Source organism: Phaenicophaeus curvirostris, unplaced genomic scaffold (genome assembly GCF_032191515.1).
Source record: "Phaenicophaeus curvirostris isolate KB17595 unplaced genomic scaffold, BPBGC_Pcur_1.0 scaffold_122, whole genome shotgun sequence".
Lineage (NCBI taxonomy): Eukaryota > Metazoa > Chordata > Aves > Cuculiformes > Cuculidae > Phaenicophaeus > Phaenicophaeus curvirostris.
Genome location: NW_027206743.1, coordinates 361,133 through 383,647, shown reverse-complemented (window position 1 = coordinate 383,647; position 22,515 = coordinate 361,133). Strand labels below are relative to the sequence as shown.

At 66.4% G+C, this 22,515-nt stretch overlaps 1 protein-coding gene across 1 annotated transcript; it reads right to left on the bottom strand.

Moving 5' to 3' along the window:
• Positions 1-219: 219 nt before the first annotated feature.
• Positions 220-22,177, bottom strand: LOC138734596 (serine/threonine-protein kinase MARK2-like). Its single transcript, XM_069882339.1, is given in 21 exon segments — positions 220-459; positions 462-581; positions 584-783; positions 1,544-1,588; positions 2,728-2,828; positions 2,830-3,001; positions 4,214-4,327; positions 5,421-5,518; positions 6,621-6,832; positions 7,779-7,899; positions 10,717-10,829; positions 10,918-11,017; positions 12,190-12,309; positions 12,403-12,639; positions 13,863-13,919; positions 14,037-14,107; positions 14,719-14,784; positions 14,976-15,024; positions 15,139-15,192; positions 16,366-16,539; positions 21,817-22,177. Coding segments are annotated over 21 exon segments (2,310 nt in total). The 5' UTR covers positions 21,874-22,177; the 3' UTR covers positions 220-430.
• Between the last annotated feature and the right edge of the window lie 338 nt (positions 22,178-22,515).

Genomic DNA, 22,515 nt, shown 5'->3' with positions numbered 1-22,515 from the left:
CAGGATGTCCCTACGGCTTCCTGGACCACAATGAAGGTCTCCAGAGCTCTCAATGTCCATCGAGGACACTCCCTAGAGCTCCCAGGTCTACCCTGAGCCACCCCAGGAGGTTCCTCACAGGTTCCTGGACCACATTAGAAGGTTTGTAAGGCTCCTACGTCCTTCCTGGAGGCTCCTCGTTCCACGTTAGAAGGTCCGTAGGGCTCTTACGTCAAGGTCCGTAGGGCTCTTACGTCCTTCCTGGAGGCTGCAGGATGTTCCTCACAGGTTCCTGGAGCACGTTAGAAGGTCCGTAGGGCTTCTACGTCCTTCCTGGAGGCTCCAGGATGTTCCTCACAGGTTCCTGGAGCACGTTAGAAGGTCCGTAGGGCTCCTACGTCCTTCCTGGAGGCTCCTCGTCCCCCCCAGGGCCTCCGGGTGGCCGCTGGGCTCAGAGTTTGAGCTCGTTGGCCACCTTGAGGCGATGTTCTTGAAGGCCATGGAGGTGCCGGCGATGCGCTTGAAGCGGACGCCGTTGAGGGACAAGCGGGGCAGTTTGCAGACTTCCATCTCCCACTGGACGAAGGAGTCGTGGCCGGGGCTCCGTGGGCGCAGAGGAGGACGAAGCGTTCTTGGGGTTCGCAGCGGCAGCTGTTGGCGTCCAGCACCTTCCGGATCTCCCGCAGCATCTCCCCGGGTTCCAGGGAGCTCGTGGTCTTCATGCTCCAGGTGAAACGCAAGGAACGGGGCTTGGCGTCCCGCCCGCCCGCTTCCCGAAGGTCTTTGTCCGCAGCCACCGCCGGCCTGGAGGGAGGGAGGACACCAACGGGGCGTCAGGAACCCACCAGGAGCAGCCTGGAGGTCCTGGGGGGCACCAGGAGGAACCCACAGAGGCACCAGGAGCAGCCTGGAGGTCCTGGGGGGCACCAGGAGGAACCCACGGAGGCACCAGGAGCAGCCTGGAGGTCCTGGGGGGCACCAGGAGGAACCCACGGAGGCACCAGGAGCAGCCTGGAGGTCCTGGAGGCCACCAGGAGGAACCCACGGAGGCACCAGGAGCGGCCTGGAGGTCCTGAGGGGCACCAGGAGGAACCCATGGAGGCACCAGGAGCAGCCTGGAGGTCCTGGGGGGCACCAGGAGGGATCCAGGGACCCATGGAGGCACCAGGAGCAGCATCTCAGGGGGATCCTGGGGCTCTCAGGGGGATCCCGGGTCCCTTGGGGGGGATCCCTTGGATCTTGAGGGGATCCTGGAGGTCTCAGAGGGATCCTGGGCTCCCTGGGTGGATTCCCTGGATCTCAGGGGGGTCTCAGGGGGTTCCTCAGGAGGATCCCTGGATCTCAGGGGGATCCTTGGGGATCCCGGGGGGGGTCTCAGGGGGTTCCTCGGGGGATCCTGGGGGGGTCTCAGGGGGATCCCTGGATCTCAAGGGGATTGGGGGATCCTGGGGGGTCTCAGGGGGTTCCTCAGGGGGATCCCTGGATCTCAGGGGGATCCTGGGGGGGTCTCAGGGGGTTCCTCGGGGGGTTCCTCGGGGGATCCCGGGGGTGTTGGGGCGCTCACCTCAGCGTCTCCACTCGGTCTTTGCCCTCGGGCTCGTGCGGGTTCCTCGGGGAACAAGAAGGAGCTCGGTGAGCAGGGGGGGGACAGACGGACACACAGACACCACCCCCCCCCTCCCCTTCCCCTTCCCCAGGGCGGGATCGGGGACAGACAGACAGACAGGGGGAGGGGGGGACACACACAGACAGACACACGGACACAGAGCCAAGCTGGGGGGGTTTGGGGGGGGGGGGGGGGGGGGTCATGCGGGGCCGTGCAGCCAACACTGGGAAGGGGTTTTGGGGGGGGGTTGGGGGTTTTGGGGGGTCGGGGCCTGCTCTCCTGGGGGGAAGGGGGGGGGACAGCGTGCGAGGAGTGGGGGGGACACGGGGAGGGGGGGACCCAGGCGCCCGGCGCGGCCCCTACCTTCTGGCAAACCTGAAAGAGAGATTTCTACAAAGACAAAGAGAAGAGAAGGGGGCGTTGGGGAGGGGAGGGGAGAGCCCCCCCCCAAAATAAACCCCTGGCACCCCCATCCCTGGCGTCCGGGGGGCTGGGGGGGGACAGGAGGGGACACGGGGGGACACAGAGGGGACGGAGGAGCCCCAGGGGACACGGAGGGGACATGGGGGGACACAGAGGGGACACGGGGGGACACACAGAGAGGAATCCCAGAGGATGAGGGGACACAGAGGGGACACAGAGGGAATAGAGGAGCCCCAGGGGACACAGAGGGGACACAGAGGGGACACAGAGGGGATGGAGGAGCCCCAGGGGACACAGAGGGGACACAGAGGGGACACAGAGGGAATAGAGGAGCCCCAGGGGACACAGAGGGGACACAACAGAGGGAATAGAGGAGCCCCAGGGGACACAGAGGGGACACAGAGGGGATGGAGGAGCCACAGGGGGACAGGGAGTGGACACAGAGGGGATGGAGGAGCCCCAGGGGACACAGAGGGGACACAGAAGGGACAGAGGAGCCCCAGGGGACAGGGAGTGGACACAGAGGGGATGGAGGAGCCACAGGGGGACACAGAGGGGACACAGAGGGGATGGAGGAGCCCCAGGGGACAGGGAGTGGACACAGAGGGGATGGAGGAGCCCCAGGGGACACGGAGGGGACACGGAGGGGACACAGAGGGGATGGAGGAGCCACAGGGGACAGGGAGGGGACAGGGAGGGGACGGAGGCGCGGCGCTCACCTGCGCACGAACTTGGAGGTGAACTTGCTGAAGAGGCTGGCGGAGGGGCCGCGGCGGCCCTGGCTGGTGCCCGAGGGGGAGGCCCGGGGGGGCAGGGCCGGGGGGGGGCAGCGCGTAGGGCAGGGGGGGCTGGTCCCGCGCCCCCCGAACCTGCCCCGCGTGGAAGGTGCTGCGGCTGGAGACGCCGCGCGGGAAGCTGGGACGCGGCTCCCCGGGGCCTTGGCTCACGTTGTGCGCGGAGGGGGACGCGGCCGGAACGCGGCTCGGGGCGACGCTGCGGATAGAGGGGGGGGGGACACGGTGAGAAGGGGCGGGGGACACACACACTGAGACACCCCCAGCAGCCCAGGGACCCCCTCAGCGCCCCAGTGTGGAATTGGGGGTCACACAGAGACCCCCAGCACCCCCCCACTGGGGAATTGGGGGTCACACAGAGACCCCCCAGCACCCCAGAGACCCCACTGGACCCCCCCACTTACAGAATTGGGGGTCACACAAAGACCCCCAGCAGCCCAGGGCCCCCCCCCGTGTGGAATTGGGGGCCACAGAGAGACCTGCAGAGACCTAGGGACGCCCCCTACTGTGGAACTGGGGGTCACACAGAGACCCCATAGCAATCCAGGGACCCCCCAGTGTGGAATTGGGGGTCACACAGAGACCCCCAGCACCCCAGGGACCCCCCCCACTGGAGAATTGGGGGTCCCACAGAGACCCCCAGCAGCCCAGGGACCCCCCACCATGTGGAATTGGGGGTCACAGAGAGACCTGCAGAGACCTAGGGACCCCCCCCTACTGTGGAACTGGGGGTCACACAGAGACCCCCAGCACCCCCAGGGACCCCCTCACTGTGGAATTGGGGTCACACAGAGACCCCCAGCACCCCAGGGACCCCCTCACTGTGGAATTGGGGGTCACACAGAGACCCCCAGCAGCCCAGGGACCCCCCCCACTGGGGAATTGGGGGTCACACAGAGACCCCCAGCAGCCCAGGGACCCCCTCAGCGCCCCAGTGTGGAATTAGGGGTCACAGAGAGACCCCCAGCACCCCAGGGACCACCCCAGTGTGGAATTGGGCCCCAGCAACCCAGGGAACCCCCCCCAGTGTGGAATTGGGGATCACACAGAGACCCCCAGCACCCCAGAGACCCCACCGGACCCCCCACTATGGAATTAGGGGTCACAAAGAAACCCGCAGAGACTTGGGGAACCCCCCCGCTGTGGAACTGGGGGGTTCACACAGAGACCCCCAGCACCCTAGGGACCCCATAGCACCCCAGGGACCCCATAGCACCCCAGGGACCCCCTCAGCACCCCAGGGCCCCCCCCAGCACCCTAGGCAGGAGGAGCACTCAGAGTCACCCCAAATCCCCAGGGCCACCCTGAGGTGCCAGGCAGGGGGACACTGTCACCCCAAATCGACCCCCCCCCCCCACCCCGCAATCCCTGGGGTCCCCCCCCCGGCCTCCAGGATTTGGGGGGGCCTTGCCTGGGCCGGGGGGTGTCGCAGTTGGCGTCGGCGGGGGGGGGCGCTGGGTTTCGGAGCTGCCGGGAGCGCGGGGGGGCGCCGGGGGCCGGGGGGGCAGCAGGCGAGGGGCGGCAGCTACGAGAGAAAAGTGGGGTGCAGGGGGGGATTAAGGGGTGCAGAGGGGGATTGGGGGGGTGGGGGGGGATTAAGGGGGTGCAGAGGGGGATTGGGGGTGTGTATGGGGGGATTAAGGGGGTGCAGAGGGGGATTGGGGGGGTGGGGGGTGGGATTAAGGGGGTGCAGAGCGGGAAACGGGGGTGTGTATGGGGGGATTAAGGGGGTGCAGAGGGGGATTGGGGGGGTGTGGGGGGATTAAGGGGGTGCAGAGGGGGATTGGGGGGGTGTGGGGGGATTAAGGGGGTGCAGAGGGGGATTGGGGGTGTGTATGGGGGGATTAAGGGGGTGCAGAGGGGGATTGGGGGGGTGGGGGTGGGATTAAGGCGGTGCAGAGCGGGAAACGGGGGTGCAGGGGGGGGAATTAAGGGGGTGCAGGGGGGTGTTTGTGGGGTAGAAGGTGAGGGGTGGCAGCTACGGGAGAAAAGTGGGGTGCGGGGGGGATTAAGGGGGTGCAGAAGGAGGTTGGAGGTGTGGGGGGTGGATTAAGGGGGTGCAGGGGGGTGTTGGGGGGTGCAGAGGGGGGTTTGTGGGTGATTAAGGGGGTGCAGAGGGGGATTGGGGGTGTGGGGGCGGATTAAGGGGGTGCAGGGGGGTGTTGGGGGGTGCAGAGGGGGGTTTGTGGGTGATTAAGGGGGTGCAGAGGGGGATTGGGGGTGTGTGGGGGGGATTAAGGGGGTGCAGAAGGGTGTTGAGGGGTGCAGAGGGGGGTTTGTGGGTGATTAAGGGGGTGCAGAGGGGGATTGGGGGTGTGTGGGGGGGATTAAGGGGGTGCAGGGGGGGGATTTGGGGGTGCAGAGGGGGTTTGTGGTGATTAAGGGGGTGCAGAGGAGGATTGGGGGTGTGTGGGGGGGATTAAGGGGGTGCAGGGGGGGGATTGGGGGTGCAGAGGGGGGATTTGGGGGGCAGCAGGCGAGGGCCGAGAGCCGGGTGCGGGGAGGCTAGGAGAGAAAAGTGGGGTGCGTGGGGGGGGAACTAAGGGGGTGTGGAGGTGGTTTGGGGGTGCGGAGGAGGTTTGGGGGTGCAGGGGGGGAGGGTTTTGGGTCCCCCCTACCTGTCCTTGCCGTTCTGCAGGGAGCTCTGGCCCAGGCCGCCGCGGTCGAGCAGCGGGGAGTTGCGGCTCCGCGTGGTGCCCGTGGAGAGGACGCTGTTCTGTAAGGGGGGGGGACACAAAGGGGGTGATGGGGGGGAAAAGGGGGGCTGGGCACCCCAAAAACGGGGAGAGAAGGGGGCTGGGGACCCCCTGCTGCGAACCACGGGAAGCTGGACGCCTCAGGGGACCCCAAAAAGAATCAGGGGGTGGGGGAGCCCCGGCCTCCCCCCCCCCCCAACCACGTCACAAACCAGGGGACTCGCCCAACCCCTCGATCCCCCCCAAACCACGAAGACCCCTGGGTACCCCCCGATCCCTCCCAAACTTCAGGACACCCCTGGGTGCCCCATAAGTGCCCCCCGACCCCCCTCAGCACCCCTGGGTGCCCCCATGATCCCCTCCAACCCCAGGACACCCCTGGGTGCCCCCTGATCCCCCCTCAGCATCCCTGGGTGCCCCTCTGAGCCCCCCCCAAATTTCAGGACACCCCTGGGTGCCCCCCCGATCCCCCCTCAGCACCCCTGGGTGCCCCCCTGATCCCCCCTCAACCCCAGGACACCCCTGGGTACCCTGTAAGTGCCCCCCAACCCCAGGACACCCCTGGGTGCCCCCCCGATCCCCCCCTCAGCACCCCTGGGTGCCCCCATGATCCCCCCCCAACCCCAGGACACCCCTGGGTGCCCCCCAATCCCCCCTCAGCACCCCTGGGTGCCCCATGATCCCCCCCCAACCCCAGGACACCCCTGGGTGCCCCCTGATCCCCCCTCAGCACCCCTGGGTGCCCCTCTAAGCCCCCCCAAATTTCAGGACACCCTGGGTGGCCCCCCGATCCCCCCTCAACCCCAGGACACCCCTGGGTGCCCCCTGATCCCCCCTCAGCATCCCTGGGTGCCCCTCTGAGCCCCCCCAAATTTCAGGACACCCCTGGGTGCCCCCCGATCCCCCTCAGCACCCCTGGGTGCCCCCCTGAGCCCCCCCCAGACCCCAGGACACCCCTGGGTACCCCGTAAGTGCCCCCCAGACCCCAGGACACCCCTGGGTGCCCCCCTGATCCCCCCTCAGCACCCCTGGGTGCCCCCCTGAGCCCCCCCCAGACCCCAGGACACCCCTGGGTGCCCCCCCAGCCCCCAGGACACCCCTGGGTGCCCCCCCGTTGCTGACCGTGGAGGGCGAGGGGGTCCCCTTGGCTCCTCGCTCCAGGCCGGGCAGGGGGCTGGGGGGCACCTTGGCCGTGCTGCCCGCCCGCCGCCCCCCTTCTTCCTCGCCGCCGCCTCCTCCTCCTCCTCCTCCTCCCCCCCCTCCGCGCTTGTTCTCGGCGTTGGCCGCCTGCGTCTTCTTGCAGTACGAGGCGGACGTGGGGATGGACAGACCAGCTGCGGGGGGGACGGACACACGGACGTGCTTGGGGGGCAACTCCAGGCCTTTGGGGGGGGCCTGGAAGGGCCCTGATCCCACCCCCCCCCCCCAAAGCCCCACAGGGACCCCCCCTTCTTCCTCCCCTCCATCCCTGGGGACCGAGCAAGGGTCGAGCTCACCCTGTGATACCCCAGACCCCCCCTTTGCCCCCCCCCGGCATCTGGGGACCCCCCTGTCCCCCCTCCCAGGACACAAGGACCCCCTTGTCCCCTCCCTCTATGGACCTGTAGACCCCCGTGTCCCCTCCCAGAGCCACCCCTTGTCCCCCCCTAGATCTGGGGACCCCCCTGTGTCCCCTCCCAGAGCCCCCCCTTGTCGCCCCCCTCAGCTCTGGGGACCCCCGTGTCCCCTCCCAAAGCCCCCCCATGTCCCCCAAGCATCTAGGGACCCCCATGTCCCCTCCCAGAGCCCCCCCTTGTGTCCCCCCTACAGATCGAGGGGTGCATAGACCCCCCTGTCCCCCCTCCCAGGACACAAGGACCCCCTTGTCCCCTCCCTCTATGGACCCGTAGACCCCCTTGTCCCCCCCCAAACCTGGGAACCCCTGTGTCCCCCTCCAGAGCCCCCCCTTAACCTCCCCCAGCATCTGGGGACCCCCTTGTGTCCCCCCCACAGATCGAGGGGTGCAGACACCCCCCTGTGCCCCCTCCCAGGACACAAGGACCCCCCTGTCCCCTCCCTCTATGGACCCGTAGACCCTCTTGTCCCCTCCCAGAGCCCCCCCTTGATCTGGGGTCTCCCGTGTCCCCTCCCAGAGCCCCCCCGTCCCTCCCCCGTCTCTGGGGCCCCCCGTGTCCCCTCCCAAAGCCCCCCCTTGTCCCCCCCCCGGCTCTGGGCCCCCCCGTGTCCCCTCCCGGAGCACCCCCCCCCCCGCGGGGTCCCGGTGTCCCCGTGTCCCCTGACCCTGGTCGCTGACGCGGCGTTTGGGGTTGGCGCTGACGCTTCGCTGAACTTTGTGAGCGGGGGACGAGCTGGGGGGCGCGTCCGGGGCCGCCCGCGGCTTCAGCGCCGGAGCCTCCTCCAGCTGGGGACACGGGGACATGAGTGGGACACGGGACATGGGGACACGCGTGGGACACGGGGACATGGACACGGGACATGGGGACACAGACACGGGACACGCGTGGGACACGGGGACACGGACACGGGGACACGGGACATGGGGACACGCGTGGGACACGGGGACACGGACACGGGAGGGACACGGGGACACGGACAGGGGGACACGCGTGGGACACGGGGACACGGACACGGGGCACGCGTGGGACACGGACACAGGGACACGGGGACACGGGACACGCGTGGGAAATGGACACAGGGACACATGTGGGACATGGGGACACGGACACAGGACACGAGTGGGACACGGACACAGGACACGCGTGGGACACGTGTGGGACGCGTGGGACATGGGGACACGAGTGGGACACGGACACAGGACACGAGTGGGACACGGGGACACGAGTGGGACACGGGGACGGGACACGAGGGGGACACGGACACGGGACACGGACACAGGACACGAGTGGGACACGGGGACACAGACACGGGGACACGAGTGGGACACAGGGACACAGACACAGGGACACGGGGACACAGACACAGGACACAAGTGGGACACGGGGACACTAGTGGGACACGAGTGGGACACAGGGACACGAGTGGGACACAGGGACACTGCACACACATGGGACATGGGGACACGGCCAGGGACACAGGACACATGTGGGACATGGAGACATGGCTGGGGACACAACCAGGGACACACAAGGGACATGTGGACACGGCCAGGAACACTGGACATACGAGGGACACGGGGACACGGCCAGGGACACTGGACACGCAAGGGACATGGGGACATGGCTGGGGACAGGGCCAGGGACACTGGACATGTGGGGGACACGGGGACACAGCCAGGGACACATAACACGTATGGGACATGGGGACGTGGCTGGGGACATGGGGACATGGCCAGGGACACTGGACACACATGGGACATGGGGACACGGCCAGGGACATAGGGACACACGGGGACATGACCAGGGACACAGGACACACGTGGGACACGGGGACACGGCCAGGGACACATGGAGGACACGGGGACACATCCAAGGACACGGGGACACATCCAAGGACACACAAGGGGCACAGCTGGGGACATGGGGGGGACACAGCCAGGGAAGATGGGGACACGGGGACACTGGGGGGTCAGCTAGGGACAGGGGGACACGCGGAGCACGAGGGGCACAGCGGGACACGGCGGGGACACGTCCCGCAGCCTCCGAGACGGGGACGCAGGGTTGGGGACAGGGACGCGCTGGCACGAGGACGGGGTGACCTCACGGCCCCGGGCGCAGCTGGGGACAGGGCCTGTGTCCCCTCATTGTCCCCGCGGCCTCCCAGCTCCACCCCGTGCCTCTTGTCACCTCAGCGTCCCTCTCGCGTCCCCTCCACGCTCCCTGTGGCCCCGCGTCACCTCAGTGTCCCCGTGTCCCTCTCCATGTCCCCACGTCCACGTTCCCATCACCTCAATGTCCCCACGTCCCTCTCCGTGTCCCTATGTCCCACATCTCCATGTCCCCAGATCCCTGTCCCCATCACCTCAGTGTCCCCTCGTCCCTCTCCCTGTCCCCATGTCCCACACCTCCATGTCCCCAGGTCCGTGTTCCCATCACTTCAGTGTCCCCGTGTCCCCCCTAATGTCCCCATGTCACCTCAGTGGCCCCACATCCCTCTCCATGTCCCCACATCCCTCTCCATGTCCTCAGGTCCACGTTCCCATCACCTCAGTGTCCCCATGTCCTCCTCCATGTCCCCACGTCCCTCTACACATCCCCAGGCCCATGTTCCCGTCACCTCAGTGTCCCCACGTCCCTCATCTCCACCCTGTGTCCGCGTTCCCATCACCTCAGTGTCCCCACGTCCCTCATCTCCACCCTGTGTCCGCGTTCCCATCACCTCAATGTCCCCACGTCCCTCTCCACGTCCCCAGGCCCACGTTCCCATCACCTCAGTGTCCCCATGTCCTCCTCCATGTCCCCACATCCCTCTCCACATCCCACATCTCCACTCTGTGTCCATGTTCCCATCACCTCAATGTCCCCACGTCCTTCTCCATGTCCCCACGTCCCTCTCCACGCCCCCACATCCCACATCTCCACCCCGTGTCCACGTTCCCATCACCTCAGTGTCCCCATGTCCCTCTCTATGTCCCCACATCCCTGTTCCCATCACCTCAACGTCTCCACGTCCCTCTCCACGTCCCCAGGTCCACGTTCCCATCACCTCAGTGTCCCCACGTCCCTCTCTATGTCCCCACATCCCTGTTCCCATCACCTCAACGTCCCCACGTCCCTCTCCATGTCCCCAGGCCCATGTTCCCATCACCTCAATGTCCCCACGTCCTTCTCCATGTCCCCACGTCCCTCTCCATGTCCCCACGTCCCTCTCCACGTCCCCACAGCCCACATCTCCACCCTGTGTCCACGTTCCCATCACCTCAGTGTCCCCACGTCCCTCTCTACGTCCCCACGTCCTTGTTCCCATCACCTCAGTGTCCCCACATCCCTCTCCGCGTCCCCAGGTCCCTGTTCCCATCACCTCAGTGTCCCCATGTCCTTCTCCATGTCCCCACGTCCCTCTCCACGTCCCCAGGCCCACGTTCCCATCACCTCAATGTCCCCACGTCCTTCTCCACGTCCCCACATCCCTCTCGACGTCCCTATGTCTCACATCTCCACCTTGTGTCCACGTTCCCATCACCTCAATGTCCCCACATCCCTGTTCCCATCACCTCAATGTCCCCACGTCCCTCTCCGTGTCCCCCGCGATGTCCCCTCACCTCGGAGCTCTTGTGGTCCAGCAGCAGGTACGTGGCCATCACCTCGTTGTACTTCTGGCCCACCAGGGACTCCTGGATCTCCTCGCGCGTGTAGCCCATGGACACCATCAGCTCTGGGGGGGCCGGGGCCTCAGCGCGGGGGGCCCCGAGGACCCCCCCGACCCCCCAGAAAGGGCTCCTAGATGTTTGGGGGGGTCCCACCTGTCCTCCGGGGGTCTTTGTAGTCCGGCACCGGCTCCATGTAGGGTTTGAGCTCGTCGTCCTCGTGGCCCACGTTCATCCAACGATCCTTCATGATTTGCTGGGGCGTAAAAAAAAAAAAAGAGGGGAGTCGGGGGGCGTCTAGGGGGGCTCTGGGGCATCTCGGGGGGCTCCAAGGGTCCTTGGTGCCGGTTTAGGGGTCACTGGGGGGGTCCCGGAGTTGCTCAGGACCACGTTGGGGGTGACCACAAGCTCCTGGGGTGCTGATGGAAAGGTTCGGGGAGTCCCAGAAGCAAACTGGGGGTGCTCAGAGGGTCCTGAGGGCTTCTGGGGGAACCCCAGCACCATGTTGAGGTGCCTGGGGAGGGTATGGAGGTGCCTGGGACCACGTTGGGGGGGATCAGAAGGTCCTGAGGTGCTCCTGGAATCCTTAGATCACCCCCAGGACCACGTTGAGGGGCCCAGAACCACGCTGAGGGGTTCTTGGGGGGCCCAGGACCACACTGAGGGGCTCTTGGGGGGCCCAGGACCATGTTGGGGTGCTGGGGGTGCTCTTGAGGGAGTTTCTCGGGGTGCCCAGGACCAAGGTCTGGTGCTCGGAGATTCCTGGGGGCCCAGGACCACGCTGAGGGGTTCTTGAGGAGCCCGGGACCACACTGAGGGGCTCTTGGGGGGCCCAGCACCATGTTGGGGTGCTGGGGGTGCTCTTGAGGGGGTTCTTGAGGTGCCCAGGACCATGTTGGGGTGCTGGGGGTGCTCTTGAGGGGTTTTTTTGGAGTGCCCAGGAGCAAGGTCTGGTGCTCGGAGATTCCTGGGGGCCCAGGACCATGCTGAGGGGTTCTTGGGGGGCCCAGGACCACACTGAGGGGTTCTCGGGGGGGCCGGGACCATGTTGGGGTGCTGGGGGTGCTCTTGAGGGGGTTCTTGAGGTGCCCAGGACCATGTTGGGGTGCTGGGGGTGCTCTTGAGGGGGTTTCTCGGGGTGCCCAGGACCAAGGTCTGGTGCTCAGAGATTCCTGGGGGCCCAGGACCACGCTGAGGGGCTCTCGGGGGGCCCAGAACCATGTTGGGGTGCTGGGGGTGCTCTTGAGGGGGTCCTGGAGGTGCCCAGGACCATGTTGGGGTGATAGGGGTGCTCTTAAGGGGTTTTTTTGGGGTGCCCAGGAGCAAGGTCTGCTGCTCGGAGATTCCTGGGGGCCCAGGACCACGCTGAGGGGTTCTTGGGGGGCCCAGGACCGCGCCGAGGGGCTCTCGGGGGGCCCCTTTGCTCACCTCCAAAGTTCCTCTCTTGGTTGGGTTGAGGATGAGGAACTTCTTGAGGAGGTTCTCGCAGTCGGTGGACATGTAGAAGGGGATCCGGTACTTCCCTCGCAACACTCGCTCCCGTAATTCCTAGATGGAAAAAGAAAAAAAAAAAACAAACCCCCGTGAGCATCGTCGGCAACAAGCCGGGGACCCCCAGGACCCCCCGAAACCCCGAATCACCTTGAGGTTCTGCCCGTCGAAGGGCAAGGAGCCGCTGACCAGGGTGTAGAGGATGACCCCCAAACTCCAGACGTCGACTTCGGGGCCGTCGTATTTCTTCCCCTGGAAGAGCTCGGGGGCGGCGTACGGGGGGGACCCGCAAAACGTGTCCAGCTTGTTCCCGAAGGTGAATTCGTTGCTGAAGCCGAAATCCGCGATTTTGATGTTCATGTCGGCGTCCAGCAGCAGGTTCTCCGCCTGGGACGGGGCCGGGGGGGGCAAGGAGACAAGCCCCCGCGGGGTTAGGGGGCGCGGGGGGGTCCTGGCCCCTCCCAGCGGACCCCAAGGACATCTGGGGGCTGTTCTGAGGGTCCCAGGGGGGTTCTGTCCCCTCCCAGGGGACCCCGAGGATATCTGGGGGCTGTTCTGGGGTTCCTGACCCTTCTTAGGGGACCCCAAGAACATCTGGGGGCTGCTCTGAGGGTCCTGTGCCCTCCCAGGGGACCCCGAGGACATCTGGGGGCTGCTCTGGGGGTCCCAGGGGGTTCTGTCCCCTCGAAGGGGACCCTGAGGACATCTGGGGGCTGTTCTGAGAGTCCCAGGGGGGTCCTGTCCCCTCTCAGGGGACCCCAAGGACATCTAAGGGCTGTTCTGAGGGTCCTGTCCCCTCCCAGGGGACCCCGAGGACATCTGGGGGCTGTTCAGGGGGTCCCAGGGGGTTCTGTCCCCTCCCAGGGGACCCCGAGGACATCTGGGGGCTGTTCAGGGGGTCCCAGGGGGTTCCTGTCCCCTCCAAGGGGACCCCGAGGACATCTGGGGGCTGTTCTGGGGGTCCTGTCCCCTCCCAGAGGACCCCGAGGACATCTGGGGGCTGCTCTGAGGGTCCTGAGGGGGTCCTGTCCCCTCCCAGGGGACCCCGAGGACATTTGAGGGCTGTTCTGGGGGTCCCAGGGGGGTCCTGTCCCCTCCCAGGGAACCCCGAGGACATCTGGGGGCTGTTCTGGGGGTCCTGTCACCTCCCAGGGGACCTCGAGGACATCTGGGGGCTGTTCTGGGGGTCCTGTCCCCTCCCAGGGAACCCCGAGGACATCTGGGGGCTGTTCTGAGGGTCCTGAGGGGGTTCTGTCCCCTCCAAGGGGACACCAAGGACCCCTGAGGGATTTGGGGGGGGTCCCAGGGGTGTCGGGGGGTTCTGGGAGGGATTCAAGGGGATCCCACGGGTGTCAGGGGGTCCCCTAGGGGCATCGGGAGGGGGTTCATGGGACCCCCGGGGTGTCCCAGGAGGAATTTTGGGGTGTCAGGGGGTTCCGGGGGGGATTCAAGGGAGTCTTAGGAGCATGAGGGGGGCCCTGGGGCGGATTCATGGGGATCCCACGGGTGTCAGGGGGTCCCCTAGGGGCATCAGGAGGGGGTTGATGGGATCCCGGGGGTGTCCCAGGAGGAATTTTGGGGTGTCCCAGGAGAGATTTCGGGGTCCCCACCTTGAGGTCCCTGTGCACGATGAACTTCTGGTGGCAGTACTGCACGGCCGACACTATCTGCACGAGAGGGGGGGGTCAGGGGGTCCCCAAACCTTCAGGGGGAACCCTAAACCCCCCGGGGGGGGTCCCCAAAACCCCGGGGGGACCCCAAAACCCCCAGGGGCGACCCCCGACCTGTCGGAACTTGGCTCGCGCCTCCTTCTCCTTCATGCGCCCGTGGGCCACCAGGTAATCGAAGACCTCGCCTGGGGGGCAGAGCCGGGGGGGTGAGAGGCAAACCGGACCCCCGGCTCGCTAGCCCCACTCACTAGCCACACCGCCGGCCTCGCTAGCCCCCCGGCTCGCTTCGCTTGCCCCCCTCGGCCCTGCCTGCTAGCCCCCTCTCAGCTTGACAGCTCCCCTTGCTCTTCACGCTAGCCCCCTCCCCACCTTGCTAGCCCCCTCCCCACCCCGCTAGCCCCCCTCCCCACCCTGCTAGCCCCCTCCCCGACCCCACCTCCAGCTTGCTAGCCCCCTCCCCGCCTCACTAGCCCCCTCCTCACCTCACTAGCCCCCTCCTTCCCTGTTTCCTTAGCTAGCCCCCTGGGTCACTAAGCCCTGCCTCAACTCGCTAGCCCCTTTTCCACTTCACTAGCCCCCCGCCCCAACTCGCTAGCCACACCCTTTCCCACTTCATTAGCTACATCACTACATCACTAGCCCCCTCCTCATCTTACCAGCCCCCTCCCCACCTTGCTAGCCCCCTCCCCACCTCACCAGCCGCTCCCGTTCCCGCTGTTAGCCAGCCCCCTGCGTCACTAGCCCCCTTCCCCAATTCACTAGCCCCTTTTGGAACTCGCTAGCCCCCCCCGCTCACCCCCGCTGGCGTATTCCATGACGAGATAAAGCGTCTTCTCTGTCTCGATCACCTCAAAAAGCTTCACTGCGAGGGGGGGCAAAGCAGGGCTGGAAATTGGGGGGGGGGGGGGGGGGGGGGGAGGAAGCCCCTTGGACTCCCCCCCACCTTGGGGACCCCCAAAAGGGTTGAGGGGGGTGGGGGGAGCCCCTGGAACAGGGATGGGGGGGTCCCCAAGCGTCCCAGTCCGGAACTGGAGGGGCCTGGGGGGGCCTCACCGATGTTGGGGTGATTCAGGACCTTCATTATCCGCACTTCCCGGAAAAGCTGCGAGGAAGAGGGGGAGTCGGGATGTTGAGACCCCCCCCCAATACCCCACGGGGCCCCCAAAAGTAGGTGCCCCCCTCAAAATAAAAAGGCTGGGACCCCCCGCCAAGTCACCTTCTGGAGGCTGGAGGAGTTGAGCTGCGTCTTGTCGATGATTTTCACGGCCACCTGGGAACCGGAGGGAAAAGGAACCGGGAACGTCACCCGGAACGGCCCCGGGAACGGCCCCGCGGCACGGGGGCACCTGGGGGGGGGACAGGGCTGTCCCCAACGAGCGGTGGCACCTACAAGGGGCACCTATGGTGTCCCCAGAGTGCCAGGGCCACCAGATCATCCCCGTGGTGGCCCCCACAGAGCCAGGACCCCCCACGGTGCCTGGACCACCAGATCATCCCCACGGTGGCCCTCACAGAGCCAGGGCCACCAGATCAACCCCATGGTGGATCCCATGGAGCCAGGACCACCAGATCAACCCCACGGTGGCCCCCACAGGGCCAGGGCCACCAGATCATCCCCACGGTGGCCCCCACAGAGCCTGGACCACCACATCACCCCCATGGTGACCCTCACGGAGCCAGGGCCACCAGATCATCCCCACAGTGGTCCCCATGGAGCCAGGACCTCATGGTGGCCCTCACAGAGCCTGGACCACCAGATCACCCTTATGGTGGCCACCAGGGCCACCAGATCATCCCCACGGTGGCCCTCACAGAGCCTGGACCACCAGATCACCCCCACGGTGGCCACCAGGGCCACCAGATCATCCCCACGGTGGCCCCCACAGAGCCAGGACCACCAGATCACCCTCATGGTGGCCTCCAGGACCACCAGATCATCCCCACAGTGGCCCCCACAGAGCCAGGACCACCAGATCACCCCCACGGTGGCCACCAGATCATCCCCACGGTGGCCCCCACAGAGCCAGGACCACCAGATCACCCCCACGGTGGCCACCAGATCATCCCCACGGTGGCCCCCACAGAGCCAGGACCACCAGATCACCCTCATGGTGGCCCCCAGGACCACCAGATCATCCCCACGGTGGCCCCCACAGAGCCAGGACCACCAGATCACCCCCACGGTGGCCACCAGATCATCCCCACGGTGGCCCCCACAGAGCCAGGACCACCAGATCACCCTCATGGTGGCCACCAGGACCACCAGATCATCCCCACAGTGGCCCCCACGGAGCCTGAACCACCAGATCACCCCCACGGTGGCCACCAGATCATCCCCATGGAGCCAGGGCCACCAGATCACCCCCACGGTGGCCCCCACGGCACCTGGACCACCAGATCGTCCCCGTGGTGGCCCCCAGGGCCCCGCGGCGGCGACACCCACCTCCTTGCCGGTGAGGACGTGGCGGGCCAGCTTGACCTTGGCGAAGTTGCCCTTGCCGATGGTTTTGAGGAGCCGGTAGTTGCCGATGTGGGGCTGCTCGTCGGCGGAGGGGGCCGCGTTGCGGCCTCGCAGCATGTTGGCCTTCCCGCCGCCCTTCCCCTCGCCGCCTCCGGCCTGCGGGGGACACCGGGGGCACCGTCACCTCGCTGTCCCCTCCCCAAGCGATTCTTGGGGTTCAGGGCTTTGGGGTTGTATTTTTGGGGGGAGCCAGGAGGTTCCGGTGAAGCCGGGAGCAAAGTCCGGGAGCGCGAGCCGCGCCCCGGGCCTGCCGGGAGCCGCCCCTGCTACCTGACGCAAGCGGCGCGGTTTCGGGCTGGGGTGGGGTTGGGGGGGACACAGCGCTGGCCCCCTCCTCCCTGGCCCCTCAGCGCCCCCGGGTCACCCCGAAACAGGCGAGCTGGGGGGCTGGACGCACCCCGAAACCCTCCAAAAGCCCCCGAGAGTCACCCCGCCATGGCTGTCATCGCTCCGGTGACACCGGAGATAACGGCGGCGCGTGAGCCGGAGAAGGAGCGGAGCCAACCCCCCCCTCGCTCTGGAGCGGGGGGCACCGTGGGGCCCCCCAAAACCTCCCCGGGGTGGTTTTTTTTTCTGGGGTTCACAACCTTGGGGAAGGAAATGGAGGGGGGGGGGCGGAAGCGCAGGAGGGAGGTTTCACCGCTTCGGCTCAGCGGGCGATGGCGCAAACCGGGGCGAGAGGCCGAGCCCCGGGGGTTTGGGGGCGCGGGGGGAGGCGGCTCCTTCCCTTCCCCCCCCCCCAGCCCCGGCGCTGGATGGGGAGAAGCGAAGAAAAACGGGGATTTGGTGCCAAAAAGCTCCCGTGGCAACGAGCGGGGAGTGTTCTTCGCCATCTGGAGAGGATTCGGTTTCGAGGCACGCGGCGGCGGCGGCGCCGGGTTTTGCTCCCTCGGCGGAGAACGCGGGGGGTTGGCGGGGGCACCTCGGATCCAGCCAGGCCGAGGGGGGGCCCGGAGAGCGGTGGCGGCTGCGCCGGAGCTCGTTGAGGCCTCGCTGGACGCGCCGCCAGCTCCGCGATGCCGGGATGTGGTCACCGTGCCCCTCACGCTCCCGGTTTCGCTCCCGGTTTCGCTCTCGGCCTCTCCGCGTTAGCCGAACTCTCCCAATGCACCCAAAGCCTCGCTCCCTGCCTCGGTTTCCCCACCGGCCCTCGCGGCGCAGACTCACGGCTCGGAGACCCCCCCCTCGAAGCGGAGCAGCCGGTGCCGGTGACGCCAGAGCCGCCGGTTGGGTGCTGGGTGGTGCCGGCGGAAAGCGCCGGAACGCCAGACCGGCTCGACCGGTTGGGGCTGAGGCCGCTCGGGGAGAGGGTGGCGGGAGATTTGGGGGGGTTCGCGGGGCTTTGGGGAGCACCCGGAGCGCCAGCGAGGTGAAATTGGGGGGGAAAAAGGTGAAAATCAGCACCAGGGGCACGCGGGAGGCGTTCGGTGGCTACCAAACCACTGGGAATCGGCACCGGGGGCACGCGGGAGGCGTTCGGTGGCTACCAAACCGCTGGGAATCGGCACCGGGGGCACGCGGGAGGCGTTCGGTGGCTACCAAATTGCTGGGAATCAACACCGGGGTCCAAAGATCCCGGTACGGAGAGATGGAGGTGCCGGCGGTGCCGATGCCTCCCGCGTCGGGCTCCGGGGAAGCGGCTTCGACGCGGAATCATCAGCCAAATTTAGGGATTCCTCAAGATTTTGGTGGAGGGAAAATCCCTCCGGATCGGGCTCCGCACGATGGAAGAGCCGGAAAAGACGGGGGGATTGGGGTAGCCCCCCCCCCCCCTTCCCCACCTGGAATAATTTTCTATTATTATATAACGGCATAAAAATCAGGAAAAATGAACCCAGAATGAGGAGGGGACGGCCAGAACGCAACCGCCTCGTCCACAGGATGGGGAACGCGGAGACGAAGCCATGTGGGAATCGTCCGTCCCCCCCCCCCAAAACTAGCTGGGGTCCCCCCCATCGCAGAAGTCGGGGAGCCCCCTACAAAATCACCCACGACGCCGAGGAGCCCCCAGACCCTCCCCAAAAAAGCTGAGCGGCTCCAAGTGGGTTCCCCACCCCGCCAGCACCACCCCCACACCCCAAAATCAGGGGATCCCCCCTTCCAGCTGCCCCCCAAAAGGGTCTGGGGGTGAGAGACCCCCCCAAAAAGCAGATGCAGGGAGCAAACGCCGCCCTCCTCATCTCAGGGGGGGCTGGTGCCTATCGCGAGTGGGGCACACGTATAGTTTGGGGGGCACCTACATAGTTTGGGGGGCCCCCACATAATTCGGGGGGGGCCCCCATGTCAAATATTCCCCCCCCAAGCCCGCAGCGGCGATGCCGCCCCCGCCGCAGAGGGGGGGACGCAGCAGGGAAGGGGGCGGCTCACGCCCCCACAGCCTCTCCGCGCAGCCACCAAGACGAAGAAGGGGGGGGACACAAGGATGACACCCCCTCCCCGGCAGATTCCAGACCCTCGGATGGGGGAATATGGGGGGCTGGCACCCCCCCAGCACCCCAATTCCTTAGAGGTGCAAGTCCTGCCCCCTCCTCCATCCCTGCTTTTGGGGAAAGGGGGGGGCTGGTGGCCCTCAGGGACCCCCCTAAAACAACGAGTCGGGGTGGGGAGCAGCCCAGACCCCCAACTCTTTCCTCCAGGTCTCGCGGAGGAGCTGGATCCAGCCCCAAAGCGGGGCTCCTGGCTCAGGGCCCCCCAACTCCAGATGGGGGTCTGGGTCATGGGAGGCCACAGGGTGTTTTCATGCGGGGGGTCCCCCCAAAACTCCCCCCACTCACAGAGGGGCTGGGCTGGGGGGCACAGGGCCCCTCAGACCCCGCTTTTGCCTTCATGGAGGGGACCACGACCCCCTCAGACCCCACCTTTTCCCCCCTAAGCCAACCGCGGACCCCCTGGGTCCCCGTTTTCCCCTCACAGACAGACGCAGGAAACTCTCAGACCCCACTTTTCCCTCACAAAACAGCCCAGGACTCTCTCAGACTCCCCCTTTTTCCCACCCCAGTCCCCTTTTCCCCTCTTTTCCCACCACAAAACACCCCAAACTCCTCTCGGATCCCCTTTGCCTCTCCTGGAGGGACTCGGGGCCTTGTCAGACTCCCTTTTCACCTCTCAAATCACCTCCCAGCCCCCCTCGGACCTCCCTTTCCCCCCACGAACCCAACCCAGACCCTCATCCGCTCCCTCTTCCCGCAACAAAACAACCCAAATCCTCTTCAGATCCACTTTTCCTCTCAGGGATGGACCCAGGACCCTCTCAGATCCACTCTTCCTCCTCACAAAATGTCCCAGGATCCCTTTTTCCCCTCAACAAACCGATCCCAGACCCACTTCCCCCTGATAAAAAGCCTCGCGACACCCTCACACCCCTTTCCTGAGGCAAAAAGGACCCCTGACCCCCTCAGGCCCCTCTTTTTCTCTCCAGAAATCGAGCCCAGGCTCGCTTTCCCCCTCACAAACCGACCACAGAGCCCTCTCGCCCTCTTTTTTCGCTCATAAAGCCGCACAAGATGCCCTCGGATCCCCTTCTCCCCGCCTCACAACAGCCTCAGCGCCCCAGGACCCCCTCAGACCCCTTCTCCCCCGCCACAAACGGAGCGCGGAGCCGCTTTTCTCTTCACAGAAAGACTCACGACGCCCCCAGACCCCCCCCTGCCCCTCACAAACCAGCCCAAGGCCCCCTTCTCTCCTCAAAACCCAACCCCAACTCCCTCTTTCCCCCCACAATGTGACCCGATAGCCTCCTTCTCCCTCCCAAATCAACCCCCAGACCCCCATTTTTCCCCTCTTCCCCCACAAATCAAACCCAGACCCCCTTTTCTCGTCCTTTTCTCCCTCTCCCCGCCACTAAACCAACCCCAGAACCCTCCTTCCCCTCACAACCCAGACCGCAGACCCCTTTTCCCCTTACAAACCCACCCCAGACGCCCTTTTCTTTCCTTTTTCTCCCCCCAAACTGACCCCAGACCCCCTTTTCTCTCCTTTTCCTCCCCAAAACCAACCCCAGGCCCCCATTTCAAACCCCCCTTTCCCCCCCAAACCAACCCCTCTACCACTTTTCTCCCTATTTTACCTTTTTTCCCCTCAAACCTACCCCAAACCACCCTCTGCGCCCCACAACCGACCCCAGATCCCCTTTTCCCCCTAAACCGACCCCAGATCCCCTTTTCCCCCCTAAACCGACCCAGCCCCCCTTTTCCCTCCGTAAACCGACCCCAGACCCCCCTTTTACCCCTAAACCGACCCCAGACCCCCCTTTTTACCCCTAAACCGACCCCAGACCCCCCTTTTCCCCCCTAAACCGACCCCAGGCCCCCCTTTTTACCCCAAACCGAACCCAGGCCCCCCTTTTTACCCCTAAACCGACCCGAGACCGCCCTTTTCCCCCCTAAACCGACCCCAGACCCCCTTTATCCCCCTAAACCGACCCCAGCCCCCCCTTTTTACCCCTAAACCGACCCCAGACCCCCCTTATCCCCCTAAACCGACCCCAGACCCCCCTTCTTACCCCTAAACCGATCCCAGACCCCCTTTACCCCCATAAACCAACCCCAGCCCCCCCTTTACCCCCATAAACCAACCCCAGCCCCCCCTTTCTACCCCTAAACAGACCCCAGCCCCCCCTTTTTCCCCCTAAACCGACCCCAGCCCCCCGTTTTTACCCCTAAACCGACCCCAGCCCCCGTTTTCCCCCCTAAACCGACCCCAGACCCCCTTTTCCCCCCTAAACCGACCCCAGACCCCCCTTTTCCCCCATAAACCGACCCCAGACCCCCCTTTTTCCCCCTAAACAGACCCCAGCCCCCCGTTTTTACCCCTAAACCGACCCCAGCCCCCCTTTACCCCCCTAAACCGACCCCAGACCCCCCTTTTTCCCCTAAACCAACCCCAGACCCCCTTCCCCCCCTTTTCCCCCCAAACCGACCCCAGACCCCCCCTTTTCCCCCTAAACCGACCCCAGACCCCCCTTTTCCCCCCTAAACCGACCCCAGACCCCCCTTTTCCCCCCTAAACCGACCCCAGACCCCCCCTTTCCCCCTAAACCGACCCCAGACCCCCCGTTTTTCCCCCTAAGCCCACCCCAGACCCCCCCTTTCCCCCCCTAAACCGACTCCAGACTCCCTTCACCCCCCTTTTTCCCCCTAAACCGACCCCAGACCCCCCTTTTCACCCCTAAACCGACCCCAGACCCCCTTTCTCCCTACTTTTGCCCCCTAAACCGACCCCAGACCCCCCTTTTTCCCCCTAAACAGACCCCAGCCCCCCGTTTTTACCCCTAAACCGACCCCAGCCCCCCTTTACCCCCCTAAACCGACTCCAGCCCCCCTTTTCCCCCAGCCCCTCAGGCAGGGCCCGTTCTCCCCCCGCCCCAGGCCGTACCTGCTCGGGGTCTCTCTCGCTGAGGGGGGGCAGGGGGTTGCGCCCCCCGCCCGACATGGCGCCCCCCCCCTCACTATCGCGACAGGGGGCTCCGCGGGGGGAGGGGGCGGGGGAGCCCCGGGCCGCGCTCAGGGAGCGGGAGGAGGGGGCCAGGCCAGCGCCATCGGGGGGGCCGGGGAGGGGAAAGGGACGGGAGCGGAGGAAGGGAAGGAGGGAGAAAGGAGCGAAGGGAAAGGGGGGGGATCGCCCGGCCCGGCCGCCGCCTCACGCCCGCGCCGCCTCAGCGCCCAGCGGCTCCCAACATGGCGGCCGCCGCCGGCCCTCGGCCATTTCCGCCGCCGCGCCGGAAACACCCGATGCGCCGCCCGCTGCTCTTCGGCTCTTTCCGGAAGGGGCTCGGCTCGGAGCCGCCTCCCGCCTTCGGCTCTTTCCGGAAGGGGCTCGGCTCGGCGACTCCGCTCGCCTTCGGCTCTTTCCGGAGCCTCTCCGGAAACATCCGAAGCCACCTTCGGCAATTTCCGCCGACAGCCGAACTCCGCCTGCGCGCCGAGTGTATCCGGAAACACCCGAACGCCTCCGAGCCTTTCCGGAAAGACCCGAGCGGAGCCGAATCGCCCTACCCATCCCTGCTGAAGCCCCCCGAGGGGAATGGGGGGTGTCGGGGGCTGAGATTTGGGGGTCCCAGGTCCCTCTGTGTGT